A 14,404-nucleotide genomic window follows, 5' to 3' on the forward strand; every position below is an offset into this window, starting at 1 on the left:
CATGTTTCCATGTTGCGAAAGTATGTGCCAGATCCCTTCCACATATTGGATACAGTCGAGACTGTATTGGATATATAAAATGACTTAAGTATGAGAGAAAAACCCATAGAGATTTTGAATACGAAAGTGCAAAAGCTAAGAAATAAGGAGTTATCTCTGGTATTGGTTAGATAGAGTCATCACAGCAATAAGGCGGCTACTTGGGAGCGTAAATTTGATATCCGCGAGCAATTTCTATATTTGTTTCCAGGTAAGATTCAGGACGAATATTCTTTTAAGGGGGGTAGAATTGTAAAAAACCCTCCGGCGAAGATGCCGGAGGGGATAAACAAAAAAAAAGAAACAACAGTTTTCCCAAAAGGGGAAACCGCGTTCGGGAGGGGTGAGGATAAACCTCACCCCCCAAAATCCGTGGAGGGTGAGGCTTATCCTCACCCTGCGTGAGGGCTATAACCTCCCTCCACCGCATCTCAACGAGCGGCAGAGGGAGAGACTGAGAGAGAAAGGGAGCAACAGAGAGTGGGAGAAGGAGGCACTTACTGGCGGCAATAGCGGCGACGGCGGTGAGGTAAGCCTCCACCCTCCTCATCTTCTTCTTTATTCTTCTTTTCTGTCTAAGCAAAAAGGAGGCCGGCAGCCATTGCTGTCGGCGAGTTGCAGGAAAATCGAAAAAAAAAAAAGATTCTGAGAGAGAAAGAGGAGGAGGGGGCCGGCGATGTCGGTGGCCGACCCCTTCTGTCGGAGAAATAGACAGAGAAGGGCTGACTCCGACGGCCGGCCCCTCTTTGTAAGAAGAAGGGGGACGGAAAGGGGGGATGCCCTTTTTTCGCCCCTTGTGAGGGTTTTAACGGGGGGGACCGGGTCGATCCGGGGCGATCAGACCGAACCGGGCGGTCTAGGTCACACCCAGACCGAACCAAGATAGAAAAAAAAAGAGGGTTCTGAGTGAACTGGTTTTTGGCCGAACGGGGTTAGGTGAGTCTGTTTAGACCAAACTGGTATGAATTGAACCGGTTCGGGTTCGTTTGGATCTGGATTCTGAGTATGGATCCAAGTTGAACTGGACCTGCTCTCGATCCAGATTGATTGGTCAATATCAGTTTGGATCAGTCTCAAACCCATACCAGAATTGGGTCCGGATCTGGACAAGTAGTTCTGGATCCAGTCAGACTGTTCTGGATCCAGATGGGTAATGGGTCAGAACCCTGGCAGACAGGGTTGGATCCAAATTAGATGGATCTGGATCGGGTAACCCTAAGGTGGTACCGAAATCTGAAATGTACCAAGATATCCATTTGGATACTCAAGATCAATTTCAGTAAAATAGACATAACTTTGCACTCCGAACTCAGAATCGAGTGAGGTTTGGTGCGTTGGATTCGTATTGTTGAGAGAAATCTACTAGTCCATTTATTTTAGCAAAATTAGGAGTACAAAAATCGAGGTTTTATGATTAAATTCAAGAAGGGGTATTTTGGTAATTTAGTTATAACATGAGAAGTTGTATACATTAATATGAACATCTTATATAACCAAATCACATTGATAGAGCTTCGTGAGGCTCGATTTCGGAGAGATCACAGATTCGCAGTTGAGGTAAGGGATATTATGAGCAATTCTTAAAAATGAATAATTAAATGTCTTTATGTTGCATGTATTTGTAATGTTATAGATGTTATGCAATTAGCATGCTAGTTTAGAATGAGACCATGAAATGCATAAAACTTTCATGCTTGACATTATGAGTCGATTTATATACATATTTATGTTGATATGCATGTTAATTGTGATATGTCATGCATGATAGAAAGAAATTGAATTGTAATTGCATGTTTATATGATCATTGAATATCATGCATTGGGATGAGACTAAGTTTAGATTAGAGTCTCATTTAGTTCATTCATGTGGTATGGATGAATATTTTGAGATCAGCATGCATGACCCCTTAAATCCCGAAAATGGTGACCTGTGGCAATGGCTACCTGGTTCATGGCCAGAGTGCAGCCACCATAGAAAGTGGGCCGCTGGTGATTTAACGATATAGAGACACTACATCATTGTGTGCTAAGTGAGAGAGGTGTGAGTCCTACTGTCATCAAGAGATTGAGAATTGTTGATATCAGTCATGACATCACTCGTGAGAAAATGAGTTAGTTATGAATGTGGTTCACTGCAGTGCCTGGTGATCCGGGGACCACTGGGAGTGTATGGTTCATTGTCTAACCAACATGTAGAATTGGGGTGTTCTACGGGATTGCTACGCTCATAGACGGCTATAACCGGTATAGCCAACCTAGTGATAGTTTGTTGTGAGAGAGTATTTGAGAAATTAATGGAGGGTAATTAAAATATACAAACTTGTGTGATGTGTCGAAAACTAAACTAAGACTAGGGGCTTAGAGCCCACTACAGTTGTAAGTTTAATTGTTATTTGCTTATAATTATTCCTTATATAGACTCACCTCCCATGTTTAATTACAACGGTAGGTTCCAAACATTAGACCAATCAGATCGTGAGCAGTTTCTTCTTCTTCAGCAGAGCATTTGGTATAATTTTTTTTCCTTGTCATTGAATAAAATGCAATTATTTTTCTTTTGTTATGAATGATGAACATTGTAAGAAAAAAGTTGATTATGTGAATAATATGAAAAGTTTTTTTTAGCCACGTTTTTCTCTATGTAAACTTTGTACTATTTTCCTCTGTGAAGTAATACCAACCGAACTCGAACTCCTGAGGTTCTAGATCGGTGTGTTATACATCTCCTACCAACCACACAGAGCCCCATTGGTATATTTTTTTGTGTCCCTCGTTGAGATTTTGTTGAAAACCAGATTTGTGGCACCAGCACATATTGGTGTATGTCATATTTAGTATGTCAGATAGGGATGGCAGTGGACTGGAGAGAAACCAAGTTCTGCCATGCCTCTCACTGTTTGGACCCGAGATGGAGGACATAAAACAGGAATGGAGGTGGAGATGAAGGTTAAAATAAAAATTTGTGCAAGAATGGAGGCGGGGATAGACTTACGTGTTCCTTCGCCCTACCCCGTCCCGGATCTCCGTTAGTAAAATAATTAAAATATTCTTCGATGATTCAACCTTCTTCTTTAAGGATGGCAGTGGATGGATCGAAAAAAAACAGGGCTTTGTCTCGCCTTGCCCCGCTTGGACTGGGGATGGAAGCAAAGATGGATGTTAAAATCGAAACCTGTGCAGAAATGAAGGCAAGGATGGAAGGCAAAATTTTGAGACGAGACTAGACGAGAGGGAAGACCTTGTCCCCAGCGTCAGCCCCGGTCCACTGCCATCCCTAATGTCAGATTGTAAACCAGTTTTCGCTATTCCATTCACTTTATTCCTTTTTTGACTTACTTTTCGACAATTAACGCTGCAATAAATTAACATATAGACGATCAACTGTATAGTAAATTTGCATTTTACCTGCCTCCGTTTTAAAATATTTAAGAATGAGATTGCTCTCTTAGTTAATTTGTACCCATTCAAATTAGTAATTTGCTCTTAACCCTAGCCAAAAATTTAGAAAATACAAAAGGGAACGTTTACCCATTTAAAGAAAGGAAAAGTTTAAAAGTGTTGAACTGCGAAAGTAATTCGGCGGTCATCTGAGAAATTTTTAAAAAAGCATTTAACTTAAATATTTGAAAACCTAGCCAGCTAATCATAAATTGGCCATACGCATAGCGGCCTATATGTAAATTATCCTTGAATTTTTTGTTTTTTGTTTTTTACCTCACCTTACTCCCTCTCTTCTAATTTGAATTCAAATTGCTCCCTAGTCACCAACGGTAGGATCTTCCTCGGCCACGGACGGCATCGGACTCTCTCTCCCCTCTTCCCCCGTTAATGGCTCCCTTTCTTCTTGAGTTGCGTCCTCCTTCTTGAGTCCCACTCCCAACCTCATCTCTGAGGCTTTCTACAAATCCTTACCAAATTCTGGCAATTGGGTTCTTCTAAGAATTGTTGAAGCTCTGCAGTTCTTAGCTCTCTCTCTCTCTCTCTCTCTCTCTCTCTCTCTCTCTCTCTCTCTCTCTCTCTCTCTCTCAATGCCGGTATCTGCCCTCTCACCCATCTTGGGCAGCCAAGATGATGTGAACCTGAGAGCTGGGGCGCCGGCCGGTCGCAATCAGGACCAACAAGAACAAATCCAATCGGTTATTACATTGCTGAAAAATACACACCAAGGAATGAAGGAAAATATAAAGCCTCTCACCGTCATGTGTGAGCAGCAGGGTATGACCAAGAACGCTGCTCCTGCAAAAACAAAAAAGAAGAAGAGATACTCCAATGACACTAGTGCTGATCTCTTGGATTCAGGAAGAGAGGATTCGAAAGAAGGTACCGACAAAGATGGTGAGGGACCGCAGAAGAAACGGAGATCGAAGACAGAGGCCAACACGTGTGCACGAGGAAGGGTTATGAGAGAGAATGCTCTGCATACCGTTGTGAAGGCAGCAAAGAGGCTCAAAGTTGTTTCAGAGGATTTGAACAGCTGGGGTAAAGGATCGGGTGCTAAAGAAAACATGGTGGGCTTTAGTAGGACGGAATTCTCTTGTCCAAGTCGACAGGCGGTCTTGGCACCGTCGGTGGTTAGGAGGCTATCCATGACAACTGCTGTGCCACAATCAGAAGTCAGGATCCATATGGTGCAGAAAATTGGAAATAGTATGGAGATGGTCTCACAGAGATGCGACATGGGAAGCAGAATACTGGTTTTTGTTAGATTGAGGCCGATGTCCAAGAAAGAGAATGAATCTGGTTCGCATTGCTGCGTCCGAATTCCCAATAACAAAGATGTCTATTTAACAGAATTCGCAAATGTGAACGATTTCCTGCGGTTGAAGAGGCTGCGTGATAGGCATTTCGCTTTCGATGCTTCTTTTCCTGAGTCCACAACTCAACAGGAGGTCTATACCACAACGTAAGTTTTCCGGTTCATTCCATTTAGGGTGTTTTTGGGTTCAGAAAATTAAGTAGAGTTGGAATCCCTATTCCAATAAATCCTTCTTTGACCACCGTGAGGGTTGCCCGGGTGGCCAGCAGGGTGGTTGTGAGGGTGCTGAGGTGAAGGCACCGGATCAAACCCTACTGGCGCACAGGTGTGTCCGTAGCTTTCAGTGGTTCCTCGTCATAAAAAAAAAATCCTTTGCAGCTGAAAAATGGCCAATGACCCTGCATTTTTGCTATGTTTTGTTTGATTAAAGAAAGCTATGTTACTGATGTTATTTTTTTAGTTTTTTTTTTGTGCCACTGTATAGAACCCCAATATTTCATAATCAACTACCATTATTTTTTAGGTTTTTTTGTGGTCGCTATGTTGTTGTTAGCTGCCGCTTTCAAACCCCAATATATCACAATCAACTTCCATTGGTTTTTAGGCTTGGTTCATAATCGGATTGTTGTGATGATAGGATAATTCTTGTTTTTATCAGTATAATATGTTGATTATGCATGCTGATCACATCCAATGGTTATGCAGTTGGGTTGCAGCTGGAACAGAAGTATTACTGTGAATAGTCCCTTTTGGCAGTGGCACGAACTTGTCTACAAACTATACCGTGGTTGATTGGTTTTGCAACTTCAGCTTTTTATTGATCCTTTGGAAGCTCGTAGTTGGTAAGGAGATGCCAACTCCAGCCACAATCCTAAATGGATTCCAAAGAACCCATGGTTTTGGCAAATCCCACGGCTTTCAAATCCTAGATTTGTAATTCCAGGGCTGGACGTTTCACTGCCAAATACAGGCTTCCAAACAGCCTTAATAGAACTGTAATCCAATTCCACCAAATTTGCTCAATCCAAACACAGGTTTCTCTTAGAGTGAACTGGTCATGATTTTAGGCAATGAAATAATTATTTGAAAGACACAGCCACATATACCATCAATTCAGAACTGCCATGAAATTTTCCTGAATCAGATTATGTTTATAACTACAAAATCTTAGTTCTGCAATGAAACAAACTATTTGAAATATAGATGTACAATCAATTCAAACCTTCTATGGAATTTTCTTGAATCAGATTATGTATATAACTGAGTTTTAGTTAAATCCCCACTGATGCTAATTTAACTCTGGTGCAACTCAGTCTAATCCTCTTTGACTGCAATCTTAGATGGCACTGTTTGAGTCAATGGAAGTTCATGTTTGTTCAGGTGATTCTATTTATTCTATATTGGTAGAATTTCACTATATGGCAAAAGTTTTGGCAGGACAACTTGACTGCCAGGCAGAATTAGGTTGCCCTTATATCCCCCAAACATGAGATTTTCCAAGTTTTACAGGAAAAATAATGTGGTTTTGGTGTTGAGTGCATAATTGAGCAGGCAATGTTGTGGTATATTTGTCATACAAATGAAAACAAGGTTTTCTCCTTTTCTTTCATGTAAAGGCAGATGCATTTGAATTTTGAATAAGAATATGGGACTTCCTGCTACTAGTAGGAATGCAATATAGGAAATATAGATTGGTTAATGGCCTTGAGGCATGCCCTTGAAAGCTTCCCAAATCCAAGGCTTTATCCTGTCAAAAATTCAGAAAACTCAATTATTTCCAGAACGCCTACCATTGGTAGAATGGTTGAAAATCTAGGAAATTTCAGATTGACAGTGGCATTGAGATGCCACCTAATAAACTTTACCCATGAATGAAGTACAGAGAACAGGAGCTCGTAAAACATATTCTGTTTGTTGTCTTCACCTTACTCTGTAGACATGCCCTGTAGTGGACACACTAGACCTGTTCAATAAGTGCTAAACACACCATATTATGTGAAGTCATCACCATTTTTAGCTCAAGTGTCAAGTATGTTTGAGAAATGAAGAATTGATGCTTCTTTTAAACCCATCTTATCTGCAGCACAGCAAACCTTGTTGAGGGTGTGCTTCAGGGGAGGAATGGATCTGTTTTCTGCTATGGTGCCACTGGAGCTGGCAAAACGTATACCATGCTAGGCACAGTAGAGAATCCAGGGGTTATGGTTCTTGCCATCAAAGATTTGTTCTTAAAGATCAGACAGAGAAGTCAGGATGGAAACCACCAAGTTTTTCTCTCTTACTTGGAGGTTTATAATGAGACTGTCAGGGATTTGCTCTCACCTGGCAGACCTATGGTCCTCAGAGAGGATAAGCAGGTACAACAATTCACCTTGTTGATCATATTCATATTCCTACATATCCAAATCATAGATCTCTCTCTCTCTCATTTCTAACCTTTTAATTTCTCAAAGAAATCCTAAATGATGGTGGTGGCTCTTGTGTTAGGGGATCGTGGCATCTGGTCTTACTCAATATAGAGCCTATTCAATAGATGAGGTGAAAAGTGCTTTTAATTATGTCAATTTGTTGATACATTTCTTTAAAAGACTGTTTGATACAGATGGATTCCTTTTTCACCCTGGCAGGTCATGGCATTGCTTCAGCAGGGAAATCAGAACAGAACAACCGAACCCACTGGAGCCAATGAGACTTCCTCCAGGTCCCATGCAATTCTTCAGGTGATCATGACTCAATGTCTAGTTACTGAGTCGACACATCACTGTAAAAACTTAGAGTGATAAATTTGAAAAGAAAATGTGTGTGCAGGTTATAGCAGAATACAGTGTTAAGGATGGCAGCAACAAGGTTGTGAACCAAGTGGGGAAGCTATCACTCATTGACCTAGCTGGCTCAGAGAGAGCTCTAGCAACTGATCAACGAATGCTTCGTTCGCTCGAAGGTGCCAGCATCAACCGTTCCCTTCTTGCATTGAGCAGCTGCATCAATGCACTAGTAGAGGGCAAAAAACACATCCCATATCGAAATTCGAAGCTCACGCAACTCCTCAAGGACTCTCTAGGTGGGTACTGCAACACTGTTATGATTGCAAACATAAGCCCAAGCAATCTGACCTTCAGTGAGACACAAAACACACTGCATTGGGCTGACCGTGCAAAGGAGATCCACACCAAGGCTTGTGAAGCCAGTGAAGAAGCTCTGGAGTTGGCCATCACTGAATTTGGAAGTGATCAAGCCAAGCTGTTGCTAGAGATGCAGAAGGAGAACAAGGAACTGAGGATGCAACTAGCTCATTGCCAGCAAGAACTATTCACTGCACATGCACAGTCTTTGGCAGCCAGTGCAGCGGCATCACCTTCTTCCTCACTACTATCATCTGCAGGTTCTGCAGAAACAAATAATTTATCCAATTTGTGCTCATCAACACCTGAGACAGAGACCATTCAAAACTTAAATCGGACTGACCAATTGCTTGAGACTGAGATAGAGAAGCTGAAGCAAGATCATGCACTTCAGCTCCAGCAAAAAGATGATTTTATCCGAGAACTTCAAAACCTACAGCAGAAGGAAGCAGAAGCTGAAGCACCGCCCCCATATCCACCATTTGGCATCCAACACACAATTTATAACAAGATGAATAAGGCAGCATTACCGTCCTACTGCAACAGACATGTCCTAACTCGATGTTATGGACCAGCATCAGCAGCTATAAAGACTACAAGGAGAAAAGCAGCAGCAGCTGAAACCAGCATTAGTTGTGAAGATGATCTTCAGAGCCCCTCGCATTGGTTTGTATCACCAGTGACAACAGCCACAGAGAGGAGCTTCTGGGACATCACCAGCGACGATAGCCCCTCTGTAGCTTTAATCAATGTAAGGAGCAATAGGAGCCATGTAGCTGCCACTCAGTCAGATGCCCCTTCATCCATGCTCTTCCAGGTGCTCTCTCCATCATATTCTAATCATACGCAAATATCGGTATTGGCTGTATCTCGGCGAGGCTATTTCTGGCGATACTATAGGTTTGGTGATAAATCTAGGGAAAATTTTGGGGCTTAAAAAATAAAAGAAAATAAAAATTAAGTAACAAAATATCATGTTTATACAAAAAAATACATAAATAATAAAAGAAATAAGTAAAAATGTAAAAGAAAGAAGAAAAACATATTTGAAATATAAAAAATAAAATAAAAACAGTAAAACTAATTGATAATATCACGAGAATATTATTGTGATAATATCGCGATATTATCAAATTGGTGATATTTTCAAAATATCATGATATATTATCGTTTGCTTAATTTACAGCGATAATATCCCAATATTTTGAAAATATTCGCCGATATCTGTGACTATGATTCTAATGCTCTTCCTACTCAAGTAAGAGGGACATGATCATGAAAGTTTATCACAGCAAGTGCCTGCTATGGTTGGTTTTAGTCATGCCAAAATCTCGCTCTGAGGAAAATCTCAGTGACATAAAATCTTGCTATGGTTTTTTGGTGATATATGGGCTTTTGCTTTGCAATAAAGACCATCATATTTTCCAAAAATCTCTGATATTTGTTGCATCAGCTCAGATATGTTTTGGTCTACCTTGCTCCACCAAGACAGACATCGATGCTGTTATTTTTGCATCTTTTATATCTCATATAGCTCTCACATTCCTGCTATTGGCACTGCTTATATCATTCTAGCCAGCCAAATGAATCTCTCTCTCTCTCTCTCTCTCTCTCTCTCTCTCTCTCTCTCTCTCTCTCTCTCTCTCTCTGTACCTACACCCACCTAGAAGAAAGTAGAAACCATAATTTTTGAGTCTTTTTGTCGATCCTACAGATATGATCTACATACATTAATTGCTTGGTAGAAAACTGGTTTTGGATTATGTGACTGGCATGCATGTAGGCCATTAAAATCTTCAAATATAAATGGCCCACAATGTCCCAAAATCTCATGAGTTGAAAAATCATATTTTCATGTCTAAAAACATTATTAAAGGGGGTGTATGTGCATTAAGAACAAACAAATGCAGATATGATTCAATGGTAAAACTTCTCTTTTGCTAAGGCGAAGATGTGGGGTTTCTGCGACTAGCTAGTTATTCTTTGTTATAGTTTTTCTAATGGTTAGAAAAGGAATGTAAATGTGATCTCTGATGCAGGTTGCCTATCCGTGTTTCTGGTTTGTGCTAATGTTTGGGCCGCATCTCATCAATTACATGATTCAGCCTGGCTTTGCACATCAAAGCCCGACTCTTCTCACCAACAGATAAGCAGCTTCTTGACTTTGACAGAAGAAGCACGAGCTCATCAATCTCCTTTTGATGGCTATTCTTAAATCTCTTCCATCTTAAGCCATGAAACACAAAGGTTGTGTTTCCCTTGTGTTTCTATAAATCCTTTTTTCTTCTCTCCTTGTGTACCATATCTTTTTTTGTCGTGAAATAAGTTCTTATTGCCATTGTTATTATTGAGCTAATCATGTATTTCAAATTTCTTATATGCAATTTTAGCGTGTTCATGTTGTACATTTCATGATACTATTCAACCTTCAGTGCACTTGTAGCGTGTTCTTGCTGTACATTTCATAATATTGTTCATCCTTGAGTTTCAATAGGACCTGAAAGGAATACCGGTAATCAAGAGTTCGGTTGTAGTTGACTGCCACTAATCTTGCAGATCAATACGGGCACTCCAAAATTTGTTCAAAAAGTTTACAAGCTTAGGTTGTAAAAACTAAAGAAAAGCCCCCTTGAAAAGAATAAAATGATGTAAACTCAACGTATACCTAAGGAATTTCATTGTAGTAATCATATAAAGGTTCCTAAATAAATACTTAAGATGGTTCTCATGAGTCCTGAAAATGCACAAGTTAATTCTAACTAGTTGTCTCCAATCAATCTACCAACCATTTCAATAACAGAAAAGCAAGGCTTTGTTTCTTAGTATAATCACCTGTAAGATTTGTTATGCAAAAACCACAACTAAAACGATGAAAACCACAAGATAAAGAGAAAAAAAGAACTAGATAAGACAAGATTTATGTGGTTCGACACTTGAGCCTACGTTCAAGGGAAGGAGAAAGAAATCTACTAGCAAATGCGAGGAAATACAGAGGCCAGATAGAGAGCTCTCAAAACCCTAATCCCCAATACACTCAAAACTCTCATAACCAACTTTCAAAGGAGGTATTTATAGATATCACAAAAGGTATAAAACTCTCGCTGGTACAAAAGAGAAAAATTACAAAACTAGACAGGTTCATACCTCGGGAGGGGTTTGTGGTGGTCTCCGGTCTCGAACCTAACCTGATCCCTCCGGTACCACCACAAACCCCATTGAAAATTCTCATTGTACACTCACCCAAATATTTTCAGATCGGGTTATGGATCGGAGCAGGTCCAAAATTCAAGACACCCACAATATAATTTATGACATAAGATCAATATATGTATAGCCTTACAACACCTAGAATAAGTAGGTGTTAGCTTGTTATACTATTAACAAAGCAATGTTGGTAAGCAGTGGGAGGGTAGTTTCAGTTCAAATACAATACCTATATAGTATTACAATACAATTTTGTTGTTCAATCCTACAGATGCTAACAATTTTGTGGCCAATACCATATCTGACTACCTCGCATGTTGGCTACACAGATTCAAATTCTGATTCTGTTGGTGAAAAGCTCATAGCAAGTCTGTATTTTTCACATGTAAACAGACTCGAATATCTGCCAAATTTGGATATTTGTCAAATTTAGTAGCAAAAAATCAATACCATATCCACATCCGATTATAATCAAATATGTTTTTTGCTTACCAAATGCAATTAAACAAAATTGAATTTGGTGGGATATCAAATAAAATCTGGTTCATTTTGTAGACACCAAAATTTTATGATGCTCTATTACTGATGTTCTCACAAGTGTTCGCAGATATTAAGCAGGAATCAGGCACCCCTCCAACTTGGATGACGAAGGAGATTTTGCCCTCAAACTAGAGGATGGCTTACCAGATTGTCGCATACTATGGGATGGCAGAACGGATCGACATCCTTACGAGATAGCAAAATGGAACGTCATCCGCTACGGGGCAGCAAAACAGAACACTGTCCGCTATGGGACGGCACAGTCATTTCATCATCTGCTACACCGAATGCATGCATAATCTTCGAAGCCTATCCCTATCTCTTTGCAACTGCCCTATGCATTTCTCAAGGTGGAAGGATTCCTCTTCGATGAACCTTCATCCGAGAGAAAACTTTTTTATGAGCCTTATCCCCATTTGGGATAGACTCAGGTACTTTGGGATCGGATCTAGACCCAAAAAATTCGATGATCCATGTCTTGTTCTGAACTCTGTAAATAGGAGCTCACCCTTATAACCCAATCATCTAGAAATTAGATAACTAAGTGTTGGCCCTGCAAGAACAAGTCTACTCAAGTCTTGCCGGCATGTTATCCTGACGCCATTAAAGAATACTCATACCTACACGAAGGTGCTTACGGACAAAAAAGAGCTTGAATGACAAAACAGACTCTCGAGTCTAAAAAAGGTATTTTCTAAATCCTTAATCTGTTTATTTCAATTTCATATAATATTTTGATTAGGTACTTATACACGTTTCTTATCCTTGTTTGCATACTGGAATTTACGGTGGTGTGATCCAAGCTACGAAGATCAAAAAACCTGTTTTGACTTTACATTTCCTTCATCCAAACGACGGTCAAATCTTGCAAACAATGTTCCCATAATCTTAAAAAGAATTTTACATAATCTCTTAAGTCCAATCTTTTCCAACCTTAGAATTTTTATCAACAGTTTTTAGCGACTATGATGGGACACCGTATTTTTTATTTATTTTAGTAGCTAGAAATTGCATTGCAGGGAGATTTTGAGCCCTAACAAGCCCAAAATCTTTGTTTTTGTGTTGTTTTCTTTGTTCGTATGGCAAAACATTGTTTTGTCATCTACTAGGCTTTGGTCGTCCACTGACCGCTATCCACCAGTCTTGAGCCGACCGAATTTCACTTGTTGATAAATAAATTTGGAAGCTTACCTTTTAAATCACAAAAAATCCTTTTTAAAATGATTTGATGATGTCATTCAAAGTTCGACCATCCTTTGCCAAAGGAATGGCAAAGCTGAAGCACGTCTTTTTATTTTATAGCGCAACCAGCAGATAATATAAATGAACAAAAAAAATGTGTAAGAATTTAGTCTAAAGTAATAAAATTAACTAAATGAATGAAACAAATGAATAAAAGAAAGGAAAGGGGAAATAGATAAATAAACGTACATTTTTCAGACTCAGGTCTGTTTTAGGTTTTTCATGTTTTTTTTTGTTCGTTCAACAACACTTCCACAGAAAAGTGAGGATTTTCTGTAATTATTTCATCAGAACCTCCGTGCGAGTGAGGAAGATTGAAGAGACGAGTTTCGGTGGTCTTGCATTTGTTCCTCTCAGTTCCAGTGCTCGAACATTTTTCTTCTCTACCTAATCATAGGGGTGGGCCTCTATTTGTAGGCATTCAGAACGGATTCGAATTATGAAAATTTTTGGATTCAGATCTGGTCCAAATAATTGGGAGGAGTCTCCTCTGGGAGAAAGTTTATTTGGGAAGAATATTCTCTCAGAATCATGCAAAGGTAGTTGGAGATGAGGCAAATGTGTTTCATTTACTCAAACTGATTGGATGACTAAACTAGTTTGTTCGTCAAAAGATGGATGGGTAAACTTGTTTGGCTATCCTCTATAGACAAAATAAACAAAATGTCAGATAGACTGGATTGGACAACTGAATTAGAGTAGTCATCGAGGGTCGTACGACTGAACTGAGATAGCCCTCTCAAAGGGACAAGGAAAATGTTGGATCAGCTAGACGGCTGAACTGAGATAGTTGTCTAGGGTCGGACAACTGAACTAAGATAGTCGTCTGTGTGGTGGATGACTAAATTTCTTTAGTCGTTCAATGAATTTTTTGAGTTTTGTTGTGATGTCCATTTTATGAATTCTAATCTTGCAGCTTGATTTTTCCAAGGATGTTAGTATTTTGATCATCTTGAAAAAAATTGGTATATACATATGTTCTTCTTTGTCATTAATCGATGTAATTCAATTTATGATAAAGAACTAGACACTCAAAGTTTGGGGTACTAGGTTGTCAAAATTGAATTTAGTCCTATTGAACGAGGTTTGGCTAGTGTCTGAAGAAAAACTGGATTGTCAAAATTGTGTTTAGTCTCATCAAATGAGGTCGGTGCCAGCATCCAAAAGAAGAGTTTGACTATCGAGACTATTATAGGTCTCACCAAGCAAGGTCAGATTAGTCTAAGGACAACTGGATTGTGTTATCATCGCAAAATTTTAACTTTTGCAAATCAAACTGACCTTTGAAAAAGTTTTTGAAAATAACTCGCCTCCGTTTTTTAAAATGCGGAAAAATTCCGAAGAATGGGACTCGCCTGTCGGTACGAAGTTCAACTGTTCTTGCCACCTTTAACAGGGGTAATTGAACCAAGGATCAATCTTATGCTCTACTCTATTCAACTTGTCTAAATCATATTCTAATTTCTAAATGCACATAGAATCAGGCATGTGCTATGAATTT

General features: G+C 39.6%; 1 protein-coding gene across 1 annotated transcript; it reads left to right on the plus strand.

Moving 5' to 3' along the window:
- The first annotated feature begins 4,067 nt into the window (after positions 1-4,067).
- Positions 4,068-10,067, plus strand: LOC149846833 (kinesin-like protein KIN-8A). The gene is made up of 7 exons (XM_089992622.1): positions 4,068-4,942; positions 6,879-7,152; positions 7,283-7,333; positions 7,423-7,515; positions 7,604-8,367; positions 8,485-8,734; positions 9,957-10,067. Exons 1-7 carry the CDS (start codon positions 4,068-4,070, stop codon positions 10,065-10,067), a joined length of 2,418 nt encoding a protein of 805 aa, XP_089848748.1.
- Positions 10,068-14,404: the final 4,337 nt, after the last annotated feature.

Source organism: Nuphar pumila, chromosome 2 (genome assembly GCF_984573655.1).
Source record: "Nuphar pumila chromosome 2, dmNupPumi1.hap1.1, whole genome shotgun sequence".
NCBI classification, from domain to species: domain Eukaryota; kingdom Viridiplantae; phylum Streptophyta; class Magnoliopsida; order Nymphaeales; family Nymphaeaceae; genus Nuphar; species Nuphar pumila.